Source organism: Etheostoma cragini, chromosome 16 (genome assembly GCF_013103735.1).
Source record: "Etheostoma cragini isolate CJK2018 chromosome 16, CSU_Ecrag_1.0, whole genome shotgun sequence".
NCBI lineage: Eukaryota > Metazoa > Chordata > Actinopteri > Perciformes > Percidae > Etheostoma > Etheostoma cragini.
The window spans coordinates 2,453,061-2,467,230 of NC_048422.1; the positions used below are offsets into that span (position 1 = coordinate 2,453,061).

The 14,170-nt window shown below is 40.9% G+C and overlaps 1 protein-coding gene and 1 long non-coding RNA gene across 5 annotated transcripts in view; one reads left to right on the top strand and one right to left on the bottom strand.

The window, feature by feature from the left end:
* Window positions 1–14,170, top strand: part of nars1 (asparaginyl-tRNA synthetase 1) — a 28,971-nt gene that overhangs the window by 3,102 nt on the left and 11,699 nt on the right. For 3 of the 4 annotated variants that reach the window (XM_034895858.1, XM_034895857.1, XM_034895859.1), the window contains exons 6-15: window positions 819–897; window positions 2,060–2,130; window positions 2,537–2,623; window positions 3,825–4,046; window positions 5,202–5,401; window positions 5,995–6,130; window positions 6,490–6,603; window positions 7,458–7,589; window positions 7,896–8,027; window positions 9,575–9,714. In XM_034895858.1, the coding sequence (XP_034751749.1) occupies window positions 819–897; window positions 2,060–2,130; window positions 2,537–2,623; window positions 3,825–4,046; window positions 5,202–5,401; window positions 5,995–6,130; window positions 6,490–6,603; window positions 7,458–7,589; window positions 7,896–8,027; window positions 9,575–9,706 (1,305 nt within the window). In that variant the 3' untranslated portion in view covers window positions 9,707–9,714. Of the gene's footprint in view, window positions 1–818; window positions 898–2,059; window positions 2,131–2,536; window positions 2,624–3,824; window positions 4,047–5,201; window positions 5,402–5,994; window positions 6,131–6,489; window positions 6,604–7,457; window positions 7,590–7,895; window positions 8,028–9,574; window positions 10,248–14,170 lie in introns of those variants that run through there. The other variant, XM_034895856.1, reaches the window with a different exon arrangement.
* The window catches only part of LOC117959030, a 25,477-nt gene continuing 20,896 nt past the window's right edge, over window positions 9,590–14,170 (bottom strand). Inside the window, exon 3 of the long non-coding RNA XR_004659857.1 lies at window positions 9,590–9,713. This is a non-coding gene — a long non-coding RNA (uncharacterized LOC117959030). The remainder of the gene's footprint in view (window positions 9,714–14,170) is intronic.

Genomic DNA, 14,170 nt, shown 5'->3' on the forward strand with positions numbered 1-14,170 from the left:
GGGGGTTCGCCCAAGACACGGGTAGCGCGTTGGTAATCCTAATGACTGCTCACCGCTGTCAACGTTTTTCATGCCTCCGATTCATGTCTTCATGTCACTCCGCAAGTAGTCCATACATTTGTCACGATGGAACTTCATTCAAAGCAGAGCTCCACCACAGAGTCTGCAGTTTTTGCGGAAGGTTATCTTATGTGTTCTAGGAATTTTGAATGTGTGGGGGCGAACTTTTTCTTTCGTAGCTAAAGCCGACAATGGGACAATACTTATATTTGCATTTGATGTCATCAATGCAAGCTGGAGCGACGTAGCGGAGGATGCTGAAGAGTTGCAGTGAGGAATATTTCAGGAGCACCGTTTTCAGCAGTGCAGGGAGGTCGTGGCTTTAGCTGTAAGTGTTAGCTATTTGCTCGAGCCGGGAAAAATAGCTCTACAGTGAACAGATGTGCTGGGCGAGCCCTAAATCGGTGACTTATAGTTCAAGGAAGGTTGGTAGTTCAAACCCTGGCCCTGCAGTTCCATGTCGAAGTGTCCTTGGGCAAGACACTCAACCCCAGAGTGGTATAAATGTGTGTGAGTGTTTATCTGATGAGCAGGTGGCATCTGTACGGCACCCTCGGCCACAGTGTGTGAATGGTGAATGGTACCTGTACTATGTTAAAGCACCCAACCAACACGAGTATCTAAAATTTACAGCAGTTAGTTTTTAAACAAGAGCTATCTGAGTAAAGAATAAGAAAATATTACCAAAAGAGTATCCAAGCCCAAATATGTCCGTGCCCTATTGTGCTAGTGACATAAGTGTTATGCTGCGTTTGCAGGTTAAAATCCATCATCTGGAAGCCAAGAGAGGGCAGAGAGTCAAAGTGTTTGGATGGGTTCATCGCCTCAGGAGACAAGGTGAGGAGCCTGGCAGAAGAAAACAAATAGAACTGGTTTGACTAGCTGTTTATATGGATGGGACGGTATGGAACTTTTTCTTACCACGGTTGAAAAGGAAGATATTCCTGCGGTAATGGGGTATACCGCAACCCCCTTATGAGAGTGGCCTAAGTTAGAGCGAGGATGGCAGGGTGACATCAAGACGTCAGTGCTCGTGTGCAGGGAGAGCGAGCAGTAGCGGAGAGAAGCAGTATAAGTGTACTGCTGTAAGAAAAAGAGTTGTTGTAAAATGAGTTAAAAGGGAATAATAAAACAACAAGCCACAGCTTCTCAAGACACCGTGGCTTTATCTGTTAATAGGCCTACCGCCGGTAAAGTGAACGGGTTATCCCCGGAGAAACATTGGCTTAAACCTTAGCCTACAACAAATGTTGCAGCGCGTCTAGAAGCTGAGGGGGAAGAGAGGGCGACTTGTTGCTCTCTCTACCAATATAATCTAATCTGCTCTGTACATGCAGGCTGAAATTCAACTGTGCCGTTTTGTCAGGATAAAGCTATAAACAGAAGGTTGCTCCGCTAGCTGCTAGGCTAATGTGCACTGCTAAACACTGCAGCAGTAACGGTAATGTGTCTATCGCAGCTGAGAACGGAGAAATGGCTTTGCCTTCCCTGCCATGGATGTTATGTGTCATGGACCATTGCCCTCCCCAAATGGCCAAAGGTCGGATTTGCTCCATCTTTTAATGAGTTGTATTTAGAAAACCTTGAATCCATGTCAGACATGATGTCGTCAGACACAATCCATGTTGTTAGACACAACGTTGCCGGGCACACGTCACAGGCCAATGTGTTTTTGCGGTGATTGCGGTGACGAGCTCAGACCCGCAGTAGGCGCCACGTGACCGTGGGATTGCGGTAACCGTCCCCGCCATCCTAGCTGTTGATTTAAAACTGTTTACTAAAACCTGACATTCCATTTAACCATTTAACAAGGGATCTAAACAGCTTAGAAGATGTTTGTGTGTTAAATTTAATTTGTTTCTGTCTTTGGCTTCAGAGCAGAAAGGGGCAGACAAGTTCAGAATGTCTTTTACTTTTACATTTCATTGACAGAGGGTTTGACTCTCTCTCTCTCTCTCTCTCTCTCTCTCTCTCTCTCTCTCTCTCTCTCCTCCTACAGGGAAGAACTTGATGTTCGTGGTGCTGAGAGACGGAACTGGTTTCCTCCAGTGTGTCCTGTCTGATCTACTGGTACAGCTTTAGAACTTCACCATTTTACACTCTTTATAGCGTTCTAATCTTCTGTCTTTTTTATGGTATATAATAATTGAAGCTGAGATAAATTATCTTCTAAACGTTTGTACGTTTTAATTGTCATGGTTTTATTATTTACAAAAAGACAACCGTATCAAAGCTAGGTTTTTAAGTAATTTAGTTTGAGTGAAAATCGAACTTGAAATCAAGAATGTGATACTAGAGGCAGGATAATAAATTAATTTACATCAATAGATATATTTTGTACATACAGTACATAACTTTAATTGTTGATGATATCACTACCATGCACCACACTTGAGGTTGTTTGTCACTAAGTATAAGTGACAAATTCCTGCCTCTGGTGCCAACGCTGACTTGTTTTTCTCCTCCTTGACTTCAGTGCCAGTGCTACAATGGCTTGGTGTTGTCCACAGAGAGTACTGTAGCCCTGTACGGGACTATCACTCCTGTTCCTGAGGGGAAACAGGTAAACACGCCTGCTGCATAACAGACGGAACCTGGGCTGGGCGATATGGAGAAAATCAGATATCACGATATGTTTGACCAAATACTTTAATATCAATAGTGCGACGATATTGTAGGGTTGACAATAATTCCTTTCCCACAATATTTACACAATGAAGTTTGTGATGAATAATAATTAGTAATGTTGATATAATGATTAAACGGGTGAAGGCAAATAATAGAACAGGTGGAACAGTCCGGTAAGTTCAGAAAATGACTTAACTCACTGTTACTGTAATGCACCTTGTAAAACCAGAAAAAGACACACTTATGTCATATTCCGATGTTATAATATCCAAAACCTAAGACGATATCTAATCACACATCATGATATCGACATATCGCCCAACCCTACATGAATGTAAAAAAGGAAACCAGCAACAACTGGTTGCAAGAGACAACATATTTACATGAACCAGTGTTTCCTCTATGTTGATATGGCCATGGTATTGGGCAGACGCACAACAGGATTTCTGCTATGCACACTGTGCACGTTTCGGACCGTAGTGGTCATGGTGACTGAAAGTGTGATGTGAGATGCTAAAAAGAAAAAAAAGCTATACTCTGTTTCGTAGGTAAGTTTAATTGTCAACGTTTACCTGCTCTCAGCCTCAACCTGTATTCAATCGAATACAATACAAAGGCAAGATATGTAATGTTCAGAAACGATCAACTTTATTTCTTTTTTGTGTGTGCAAATATTCACTCATTTTGAATTGTGCTGTGCTCTGTAATATATTCAGTTGAATATAGGTTGGAAAGTTTTTGCAACTCATTGTATTCGATTTTACACAACGTCCCAACTACATTGGAATTGGGGTTTGTACATGCAGCATGTTAATTAGATTTTTGTAAATACTTACCTGACCCAACGGTGTGTTTTAGTTTATCTCTGCTGGCACGTAGATACTTTCCCTGTCTTTGTCTTTGACCCGCACATACGTAAAACATGTAAAAAGCTGAAAAGAAACTTGGTAATGCAGACACATGGCATGCTCTAGGAGAAATAAGGTTTCTCTAATTCCATTATGGAAAACAGTATTGTTTACGTAATAGTGCAAGGTGGATGCAGTAATAGTGCAAACTGGATGCAGTAATACTGCAGGCTGGATACAGTATAAAGAAACATGAAGAAGATGGTCAGTCTTGTTTTGCTCTTCCAGGCGCCTGGAGGCCATGAGCTGCACTGTGACTTCTGGGAGCTGGTTGGCTTAGCTCCAGCCGGGGGGGCAGATAACCTGCTGAATGAAGAGTCGGATGTGGACGTCCAGCTGAACAACCGGCACATGCTGATCCGAGGAGAGAACGTCTCCAAGGTCCTGCGAGTCCGATCCACCGTCACACAGTGCTTCAGGGACCACTTCTTCAGCCGCGGCTACTACGAGGTGAAGCACACCAACACCCGAGTTTACGTCTGTCATTTTAGCCATGTCAGACTGTTGCTTTCACAGGTTTAAATGCCTAACGTAGCAGATGATAGCACGCTTCATGGCATAATATTTGTGCCTCATTTCTGAGCGAGCAGTTGTATATCTTCAGCACAGTGACATCCTTTTTTAAGCACATAAATTACGTTTTGAAGGAAATAAATGAAATGAAATAAATTAGGTTATTATGTATCCTGGTCCGATATTCCTGGACTTTATCACAAACCATAGATGATGAAGTAATTGGCCGTCCTTTGTCTGATATTTCCAACAATTTGGTGTGTCTTTCAGACCAATTCTCAACAATCTGGAGGGAGTCCAATAGAAGCGATGCATAATCTTGAACTCAATGAAGCGCACCCTCACATTGCGGGACATAGTTTTAATAGTCCTACAGATTCTGTCCCACTCCTCATCGTCCATTCAGATCCCTCTCCCATGTCTTCTTGAATTTTTAATTTGGAGCAGCAGCAGTATGAACTGGTTTCCTATAATAGATTGGCATAAGAAGTAACTAATACACATCTTAATGTTTCATTAACACAACAACAGCAAGAATTTACATTATCCTTTAGCCTCACTCAATTATAACTGTATCTATCAATTATTTTCCCCTTCAGCGATCAGCCTCACCAACAAGGCCCCGGACCCCCACTGACTCTTAACTCTTAAAATTCTTGTACTTGTTGTGGCAACAAAACTTTTTGTCAATTATACAGCTGATGAGGTCTGCTGACCATGTTTTTCTGTCTGCGGATGGGATGGTAGCAAAAATAAGGGAACCCGCTATGTGAATGTTTTGCTTGTTGATCTATGCAAACCAAGAGAAGTGGATAAAAGGTTGACTCGCTTGGGAACACTTTAAAAGCTATTTTATACATTTATTAAGTTTAAAACTCACAGAAGAAAGTAGAGTTTGTGATGCAGTCGGCTTGTAAAATTAAATGAACATCAAAGTCATGAAACAAATTAGTTTAATTAGTTTAAAAATGTAATCGTGAACAGGGTTTAACAAGATTGCGATTTTATAACGATTAATTGTGCGGGCTTACTTCTAACTACCTTATTTATGTGTGTTTGTCTTTGTTTTGTTTTGGCTTTTTCTGGGAGTAGATCACTCCCCCTACCCTGGTGCAGACTCAGGTGGAGGGCGGCTCCACGCTTTTTAACCTCAACTACTTTGGCGAGCAGGCGTACCTGACCCAGTCCTCCCAGCTCTACCTGGAGACCTGCATACCTGCCCTGGGGGACACCTTCTGCATCGCCCAGTCGTACCGGGCCGAGCAGTCCCGCACCCGCAGACACCTGTCCGAGTGAGCGTGCTGTTCAACACTAAAGTACAAGTAGCCCGATGTCACGTTTAGCTTTAAGCCAAGCCAAGCACAGGCCGATAACAGTTTTCTACATTGTGTTTGAACCAGTGAGTTGATTGTTTTCAATCACATAATTGACACAAAATCAGCAATCCTTGCAGACGCAAAATGAACATTAATATAGTTCAAAGACAAAAGCTGTACTTTGATCACAGAGAAATTCTCAGAGAAGATGTCGGTATAGTTCTTAAAGGATTGTTTTTTTAATTTTCTGGCCACTGATGCGTATGCCACAGCAGCCATTAAACTTTCTGTTCGACCTCTACAGGAGGGAGAGACTCTTTTATCTCACTCTCCTCCCCGCTTTACAACCGTACAGTACAGTAGAGTTTTTGCTAACTCTAACACGGTGTAGGCAGCACCGATTGGTTTGGTTTTTCTCTCTGACGGACCTCCAATCAACAGAGCTCCATGTTGGAATCGACCAAAATTCTAATTTAAGCTTGTGGAGATTTGCATATCTATAATACATTATGTATGTATGTATGTATGTATGTATGTATGGTTATTGATCCCCTCCCCCCTGTGTTCAGGTACACTCACATCGAGGCCGAGTGTCCCTTCATGACATTTGATGACCTGCTGAACAGACTGGAGGATCTGGTGTGTGACGTGGTGGACCGAGTGCTCAAATCCCCCGCCGCACCGCTTCTCTACGACATCAACCCCGTACGGCACCTTTTCTTTGTTGAATATGTTGAATTGTGCTCTAGCTATACTGGTTTTAACGTTTTGTCACAGATGGCTTCCTAATTAACAGTTGATTTAGTGCAAAAACAATGTGCTCATTGATGGAATATTCATCAATTACAATTGATTTGGATACATGGATAATAGCCAACAAAAACAGTGGTGGTAATGTTCACTCTAGCCATTTGAAACAATCTTACCTCAAGCTCCACTTAGTAGCAGATGGAGCTTTTGACCCCATGCTCGTCATAACCACATGGATAAATTGTATATGTCATAGAAATTTGATAGTAATAATATATTTCTATGATGTTTTTTGTTGTTTTTTTTTTCACTAGAACTTCAAAGCCCCCAAGAGGCCATTCAAGAGGATGGACTACACTGAAGCCATCGAGTGGCTCAGAGAGCACGACGTCAAGAAGGATGACGGCTCTTACTACGAGTTTGGAGAGGTGACGATTAAACATGACACACACACGCGCGCACACACACATACACACAGGAATATCCAAGGCACATCATTTGAGTTCTTGTCTTGGCTCAAATCATGACTCCGTAGCCCAGAAATCACTTTGATTTCATGTCAGCAGTCATCCTCTCTAAGAGTATGGTGTTGATGTAGTTCTTTCTTCCCGTGTAGTTTTACTGTATGTCATTGACCTTACTGGATGCAGGTTCAGCTAGCACTAACAGACATCAACAAATCTGAGGTTTTAGGCTTTTGCGGATTAATGTAATCCCTTAGTTGTGTAGCAGGTAGTGAAAGAGCTACCAGCTGAGTTTCTGCTATTCTCAGTCTGATGTTCAGTTGTGGAGCTGCGGCTCCCCAGATCCGGTCAGCTGCAGTGTTCATTTTTGCAGTTCCTAGAATAACTGTAACCCTGAATGGACCATTTTGGGGATTATTAAATTCCTCTGACCACAGTTCCTGTATGCCCTAAGTCTTTTCCCTTTTCCACATAGTGGTGGTTAGATGGCTGTGTTAGAATCAGTTTAGTTATTGGCCACTTGGCCACTGTGAATGCAAATGGCACAGCTGGTTTTGGTAGAGTAGTTAGTAGAACTGTTTAGAAGTGGACTGTTCCTGTTCCTGTTAACTAAGTTCCTGTAACTACTTGGTTGGAAAGCAGCTATAGTAAACCAAGATTTGTCCTTGCTTAGTGTTTCCTTAATAACACGTTTGAAGAAATTGTTACTCAAACCTACTTAAATCTTTCTTTATTTGTGATATCCCCCTTTTTAGTGTGGCCTGCATTTGACATTTAATTCTGTGTTTTGACTCGTCTGTTGTCTGTCCCCCTCTTAGGACATCCCTGAGGCTCCAGAGAGGTTGATGACAGACGCCATCAACGAGACCATCCTGCTTTGTCGTTTCCCAGCTGAGATCAAGTCCTTCTACATGCAGCGCTGTCCCGAGGACAAACGTCTCACTGAGTCGGTACGAAACCCCACGGGCCAAACTCAAAGCTAGTTCGAAACCAGGAGGTCCATCAGGGTGGCTCTTTCCTTCAATGGTCTGAAACACGGGATAGGTGCAGAGTATAAATTGCTGCTAGAGTATATATTGCTCTAAACTAAATGTAGCAACACTCAGACCTGATGTGTGGAGCCAAGAGGGGATTAAACTGATACTCCACATAAAAGTGTTTGGGTGCCATGAATTTATTTTGGAACTCATGAGCTGTATGATTATTGTGTGTGATCGTCTGTGTGTGTTTGTGTGTGTGTGTGTGTGTGTGTGTAGGTTGACCTGTTGATGCCAAATGTTGGCGAGATCGTCGGGGGCTCGATGCGTATCTGGGACTCTGATGAGCTGCTGGAGGGATACAAGAGGGAGGGAATCGACCCGACCCCATACTACTGGTACACTGACCAGGTAAGCAACAACTGAGTCTTTCTGTTTGCTTTGTTGCATCTCGGCCCAGAAAGGAATAACATTTCTGTTTGAAAGCCAGCCATGAACAATTTTGAGAATTGATTCATCATTGAAGTAATTTTTTATTTTTTATTCAAGCCCAACATTAAATATTCTCTGGTTCTTTATTGATGTTGCATGAAGCACGGCAGAGCCTGACCCTGGCTCACATTGTAGGCTCCATGCAGATTAGGCTGCAGCTATCAATTAGTGTAGTAATTGAGTATTCTACAGATTATTTCCTCGAGTAATTGGATACAAAAGATACAAAAGAGGTTTCCTTTTCTAGAAAAAGCAACACTTGTATTGCCTAAATGCAATTTAATATCCGGGATAGATGCAGGCGATATGAAGAAAATCAAATATCATGATATTTTTGACCAAATGCCTTAATATCGATAACTCAACAATATGATAGTGGTGAATATTGGTGCTTTCACAAAATATTTGTAAATGAGGTCTTTGGTAAATAATCCTCAGTAATGTTGATATAATGACTTAGTGGGTAATAGTGGGCCAATAATAGAACAGTTACAACCGTCTGGTTATTTCAGAAAATGACATCACTTTACTGTAATGCAGACTTTAAAACCAGGAAAAGACAACACTTATGCCATATTACCATATCCAAAATCTAAAACGATATCTAGTTTCATATCACGCTATCGATATAATATCCATATATTGCCCAGGTCTAAGAGAAAGGCTAAAGAATGAATGCAGATATCACTGGCATGGTCCGGTAGCTAAATTTACTGACATCTGTCAAAATGTTAAAATTAGTAGCAAAGATTCCAAAGTTTAGATTCCAAACTGACTTGTTTGGAAAACATCACTATTTGCAGAGTTGCATGCTATAGTTGTGTAAAACAGCGCGGTGGATGAGGGCAGCAGACGTTTATGTTAGTGATGGCTTACATACAGTAAGTGTTGTCTTTTCCTGGTTTTAAAGGCTGCATTACAGTACAGTGATGTCATTTTCTGAACTAACCAGACTGTTGTAACTGTTCTATTATTTACTATTACCCACTTAGTCATTATATCCACATTACGGATGATTATTTATCAAAAGCCTCATTATGTAAATATTTTGTGAAAGCACCAATAGTCAACGCCACAATATTGTTGCCTTATCGATTTTGAAGTATTTGGTCTAGTGAGGCAGGAGCCCTTAGACTCCACATTACGTTACACACTTTCACTGGCCATCACATCATAGCCATGCCCTAAAAAAACCCTTTTGTAATGCCCTTGTCTCCCCCTGCTGGAATTCAGATAGAACGCAGGTTTTTTGGGCTTTTCCGCCTTTTATTTTGAAAGGACAGCTAGGTGAGAAAGGGGAGAGAGGGAAATCGTCACTGGTAGAATTCGGACCCTGGAACTCTGCATCAAGGCATAAACCTTTCAGTATATGCTCTACCCACTGGGCCACCCTGCCACTTTACCTTGTTTTCATACTGTTTTAGTATTTGTGTGTATTAACAGGCTGCTGTGTGTTTGTGTTTCAGAGGAAGTACGGCACATGCCCTCACGGCGGTTATGGTCTGGGTCTGGAGCGTTTCCTCACTTGGCTACTGAACAGACATCACATCAGAGACGTCTGCCTGTACCCCCGATTCATCCAGCGCTGCCGACCCTGAACACACACTCACACACATCCTGTTAGTATGTGGGCCCTGGCATGCGGCATCACCCTGTGAGCCATACAATGTATTGCTACAATATGAAATAAAATCACAAAGAATGATGTTGTCCTCTTGGCAGTTTTAGGTTCTGTATCAAACCTCAGTAGTTAGAATTTCCACGGAGAACTCCATGTCTTCACTCAGACAGAGTTAGATATCACCTGCTCTGCTCTGCCTCAGAGTTCACGGCTTCATTTTGGTTTGTCTTGAATTGAAACCTGAATCAGATCATTTCTGACTCTGCTCATGCTCGTTGGCTGATTTCAAATAGATAACACTGTTGTTTCCTGTAATTTTCTGCAAGTCCTGGAAAGATTTGTCTCAAATGGCTTGAATGCTTCTAACTAACTTTTTCCACCTTAAATTTAGTTGTTTTTTTAACTTACTGTTTATTTTATTAACCTTGTCCATAGGAATTCGCAATGATGAAGTAAAAATGTAGTCGCAGGCATGACAATTGTAAAGTCACATAATCATAATTTCACACAAAACCAATGACAATAGAAGTTAATAAGTGCACATTACTTTTGAAATTTATATTAAAAACAGCCTTTTCGCAGCTGTTAAGTAATTTGTATTTCTTCCATTGTCTGTAGTTAAATTAATGGAACTTGCAGCCAACGGGGTTTTTCACTGTTACAGCTTGATTGGAAAATGACAGTAAGTAGTCACAGCAACTCTGAGTAAGATCTGTTCTCATAATTCCAAGCTTCGTACCAAGGAGAAAAGGTCTTTTTTTTTTTGATTGCATTGCGCTTCAGTAGAAAACCTACCAAAATTGCACACAAAAAACTCTGCTGTGGTTAGTTTCTTAGAGGATTTGGACTGTGAACTGAATATTTTGTTGATTTCTGTATATATTTTTAATTCTGTATTTTGATGTGAAACAGGAAAGATGCAGTACTTCAGCTTGCACTCTGCTCCTCCATCATTGGACAAGATGTCCATTATCTTGACTGTCTTGGTGGTTGGGTGAAGTTCATTCTTGTTATTTGTGGGTTCAAACTTAAAACACAAAGAAAAGCCATGCTTTTGTGCACTCTTCATGTATTTGGGAACATTTGACTTATAATCTGAAACAGCTAGGTCTAGAAATCAAAGGTAGTAATGTTACATAGGCAGCAGCCGGCCCATCAACTTGGTATAGAAATTGTTATTGGCTCTCATGTCTGTTTCTGCCTTTTCATCTGAAAATACTCAACTCAATAAACTGCTCGGATTCAAACAGATGGTTGTCTGTAGGTTTTCTTCAGGTTGCGTATGTCACATCCATGTTCACATCATTTGTACCTTGTCTTTGAGTTGTGGCTAAAGCCAAAACGCATCACCTGCTAAGTATTCAATTTTATAAACCACTTTAATCTTCATGTTTTTAGTCTTTTCATCTTAAGGCAAACCAAGTTCATTTATTTTGCTCTTTTTCTTTTGACCTTTAAAAACTGAGCTTGGCCTAAAAGTACTATTAACATAACTTTGACCAAACTAACAGCAGAAAGAAATTGTGTAAAAGTGAAAAACATACTTCTAGAACAATCAGTGTACTGAAGTATTCCGTAAGGGCATGTCAAAGTAAACTTCCAATAAATCTTTTATAAGCACACGAACAAGCTAGCTAGCAAACAAGTGAATGTTTAGTTAAGGAATGGCTTCAGGCTAACTGAACGACTTTTTAGCTAGCAAGCAAACATTGAATGTTTAGTTAAGGAATAGCTACCGGCTAGCTGACTGACTTTGTGTATTCATTAATTCATAGATGTGTTTCTGGTGTAACATCATAGACTGTAAATGTTAATGGACAAAGCATGCGGTTCGGTTTGGTGTTGCAAATGTGGAAGTGCCTTAAATGTGCATTCTGTCTGAGTTCCAGCAGGGGGAGACTCCTTAAACCTGCATTCTATCTGATCTCCAGTAGGGGGAGACCAGGGGGTGTTTAAGGGCGTGGCTATGATGTGATGACCAATGGAAGTAAGAGTTCCTCCCGCACTCCTCCCTCTCGTCTAAAATCATCACAGCTGCAACCAGGATGGCTGCGCCTCCGCCAGGAAGCTAACGTTAGTTTAGCTAACAGCTAGTTCGGCTAACCGCTAGCTCACAGCTTGATTCGGTCTAAAATAATGTTATCTCAAACTAAACACTGGTAAAAGCAGGCTATAGCTGACATAACAGCTGTTATACATGTTAACGGTTATTTATGTATTTTATTTTGAGGATCTTTTAAAGTTATTACATGCTGTCTCAGCTAGTAGTCATGGCCGCTGGAACTAGAGGTGCGGAGGGTGCCTCTAACAAAAGGACAAACAACTACAACCATAATTTAAAAAAAAAAAAACATTTATTTTTAATAAATAGATTATTAATATAAACCTAATCCCTTTCATTAGAAATTAAATGTAATACTTCTTACAATTTGGTAAGTAAGCAACACATAATTTGATTAGAATAAATTTGCCAATTTTGCCCAGAGTGATCAAAGTGCGCTGCGTGCCTCTGACGCTGATGAGTGAAGGAAGTTGTGAGAACTTTCCCGGCGGGTCAACAGTAGGCTACGGACGTTCGCTAGCCATGGCACAAAAGCTTATTTTGGATTTCTTTATAAATCGTCCACAGGCTAAAAAGCCTAAAAGATTGGAGGTAGAAAACTCAGCAACTGTAACTGAAAAAACGTAGCAGCACCTCACCTCCACAATCCCAGAGCGATCTGCTAGCAACAGACCACCAGGCAGCTAACGTTGTTAGCCAAGCTAGCAGAAGCAGGGCAGGCGGAGGGAACGTTAACAACGTCAACTGAGTGCTGCAGCCTCGAGGTCACACTTGGTAGACGTTTTGGAGATGAGAATTTTTGGTTATGACTGCAGCACAAGGTAAGAATGTTGGTTTATTAAGTTAAGTGTGTGGTGGCTGACTTTGGCTGAAAACCTCTCTGAAAATTTGTCAGCACCCCCAATTCAAAGTATGTTCCCGCGGCTCTGCTAGTCGTTAGCCAAATTCAAACGTTAGCTTTCTTTATTCAAGTGGTGCGCAGTGGTCTATGGAATGAGTAGTTCCTTCACTTGTACCTTTGACTTTTTTTGGATTTTCTGTTCGTTTTTGCACTCTACATGATATATGGTATGTTTATGATTCATATGGTAGCTGGTTAGCCAAAGGCATTGTCTTAAACTCTTTCTATACAGATTTTTCCAGATGTCAGTGGGAGAAATGAATGGGAAAGACTTGTAGCTGGGAAAAGTTGAGCTAGTGTCTACAAGCATCTACCTGCGGGATGAGGCACAAATATGTCGCCGTAAAGGGGTCGCCAAATATTTTTTTACCAACATATTATTTAAAATGTACACAACACTGAAGATGCTTACTATAGATTAGTGTGGTAGCCACCCATAGATAAGTAAGCTTAAGGATGTCCTGTGCCTTCCACATGTATCTTTAACGTTAAAACCATAGATTGACAGTCTATGGTTAAAACATAATGTATAAATAAAATAATGTAGATTATGTAATAAGAAATTCTAAATGAACCAAGACGGAAATAATAGGGATTGGCATTTCACGGCCCAGAGCACACCCAGCTGACAGCCTGGCAGGCGTGGGGGGGGGGGGGGGGGGGGGGGGGGGGGGGGGGGGGGGGGGGTGTACACAGACTGGGACTTCCAGTAAGGAAGAAGGAAATGCAGCTTCAGTTCTAGAATAACTGGTGTCATTTCAAAGAAACCTGACCAGTTTGTAACCATAACTTAGTAAAAACTCTTTCCTGCTTCTCACCTGTTTTATTTGAGCAGACAGTTTTATAGGTTAGTGTTGCTTCAGTGTTTTCTAATCTTATTAAAAAACCAGAACAAACAGATTGAATAACAGTTTCTTTCCATGACCATCAGAACACTCAGCCTAGCTAGCCAAAACACTCCCGGAACTTGTCTTTATCATCCCGCTACCGAGCCCGACCAACAAAGGATTTTTAAGGCCAATATGATACGAATATTCGGTTATTTAAAGATCTGATCTGCTGATATATCGGCCGATAATAATATCCAGAAACGCGTAACAAAACTTAATCAGATTTCCCTAACATTAGTTGAAAACGAGGGACGTTGTAGAGCGTCCTCTGGTGGACAAACTTTGCAACGCCAACACTCACAACATGGTTGACCGTCCGTTTTTATTTTTTAGATATTCATTTATCTATACAATTATCTATTATCTAATCTATATATTATATATTCCATATATTATCTATATAAATCAGAATTTTTATTAAAATAAATAGATAAATGCATATCATTTAATTTATTCATTTATTTGTCATTATAAATTATTGTGATGAATGAATAAAAAATGCTAAATGAATATTGAAATATACACTCACCGGCCACTTTATTAGGTACACCTGTCCAACTGCTCGTTAACACTTAATTTCTAAGCAGC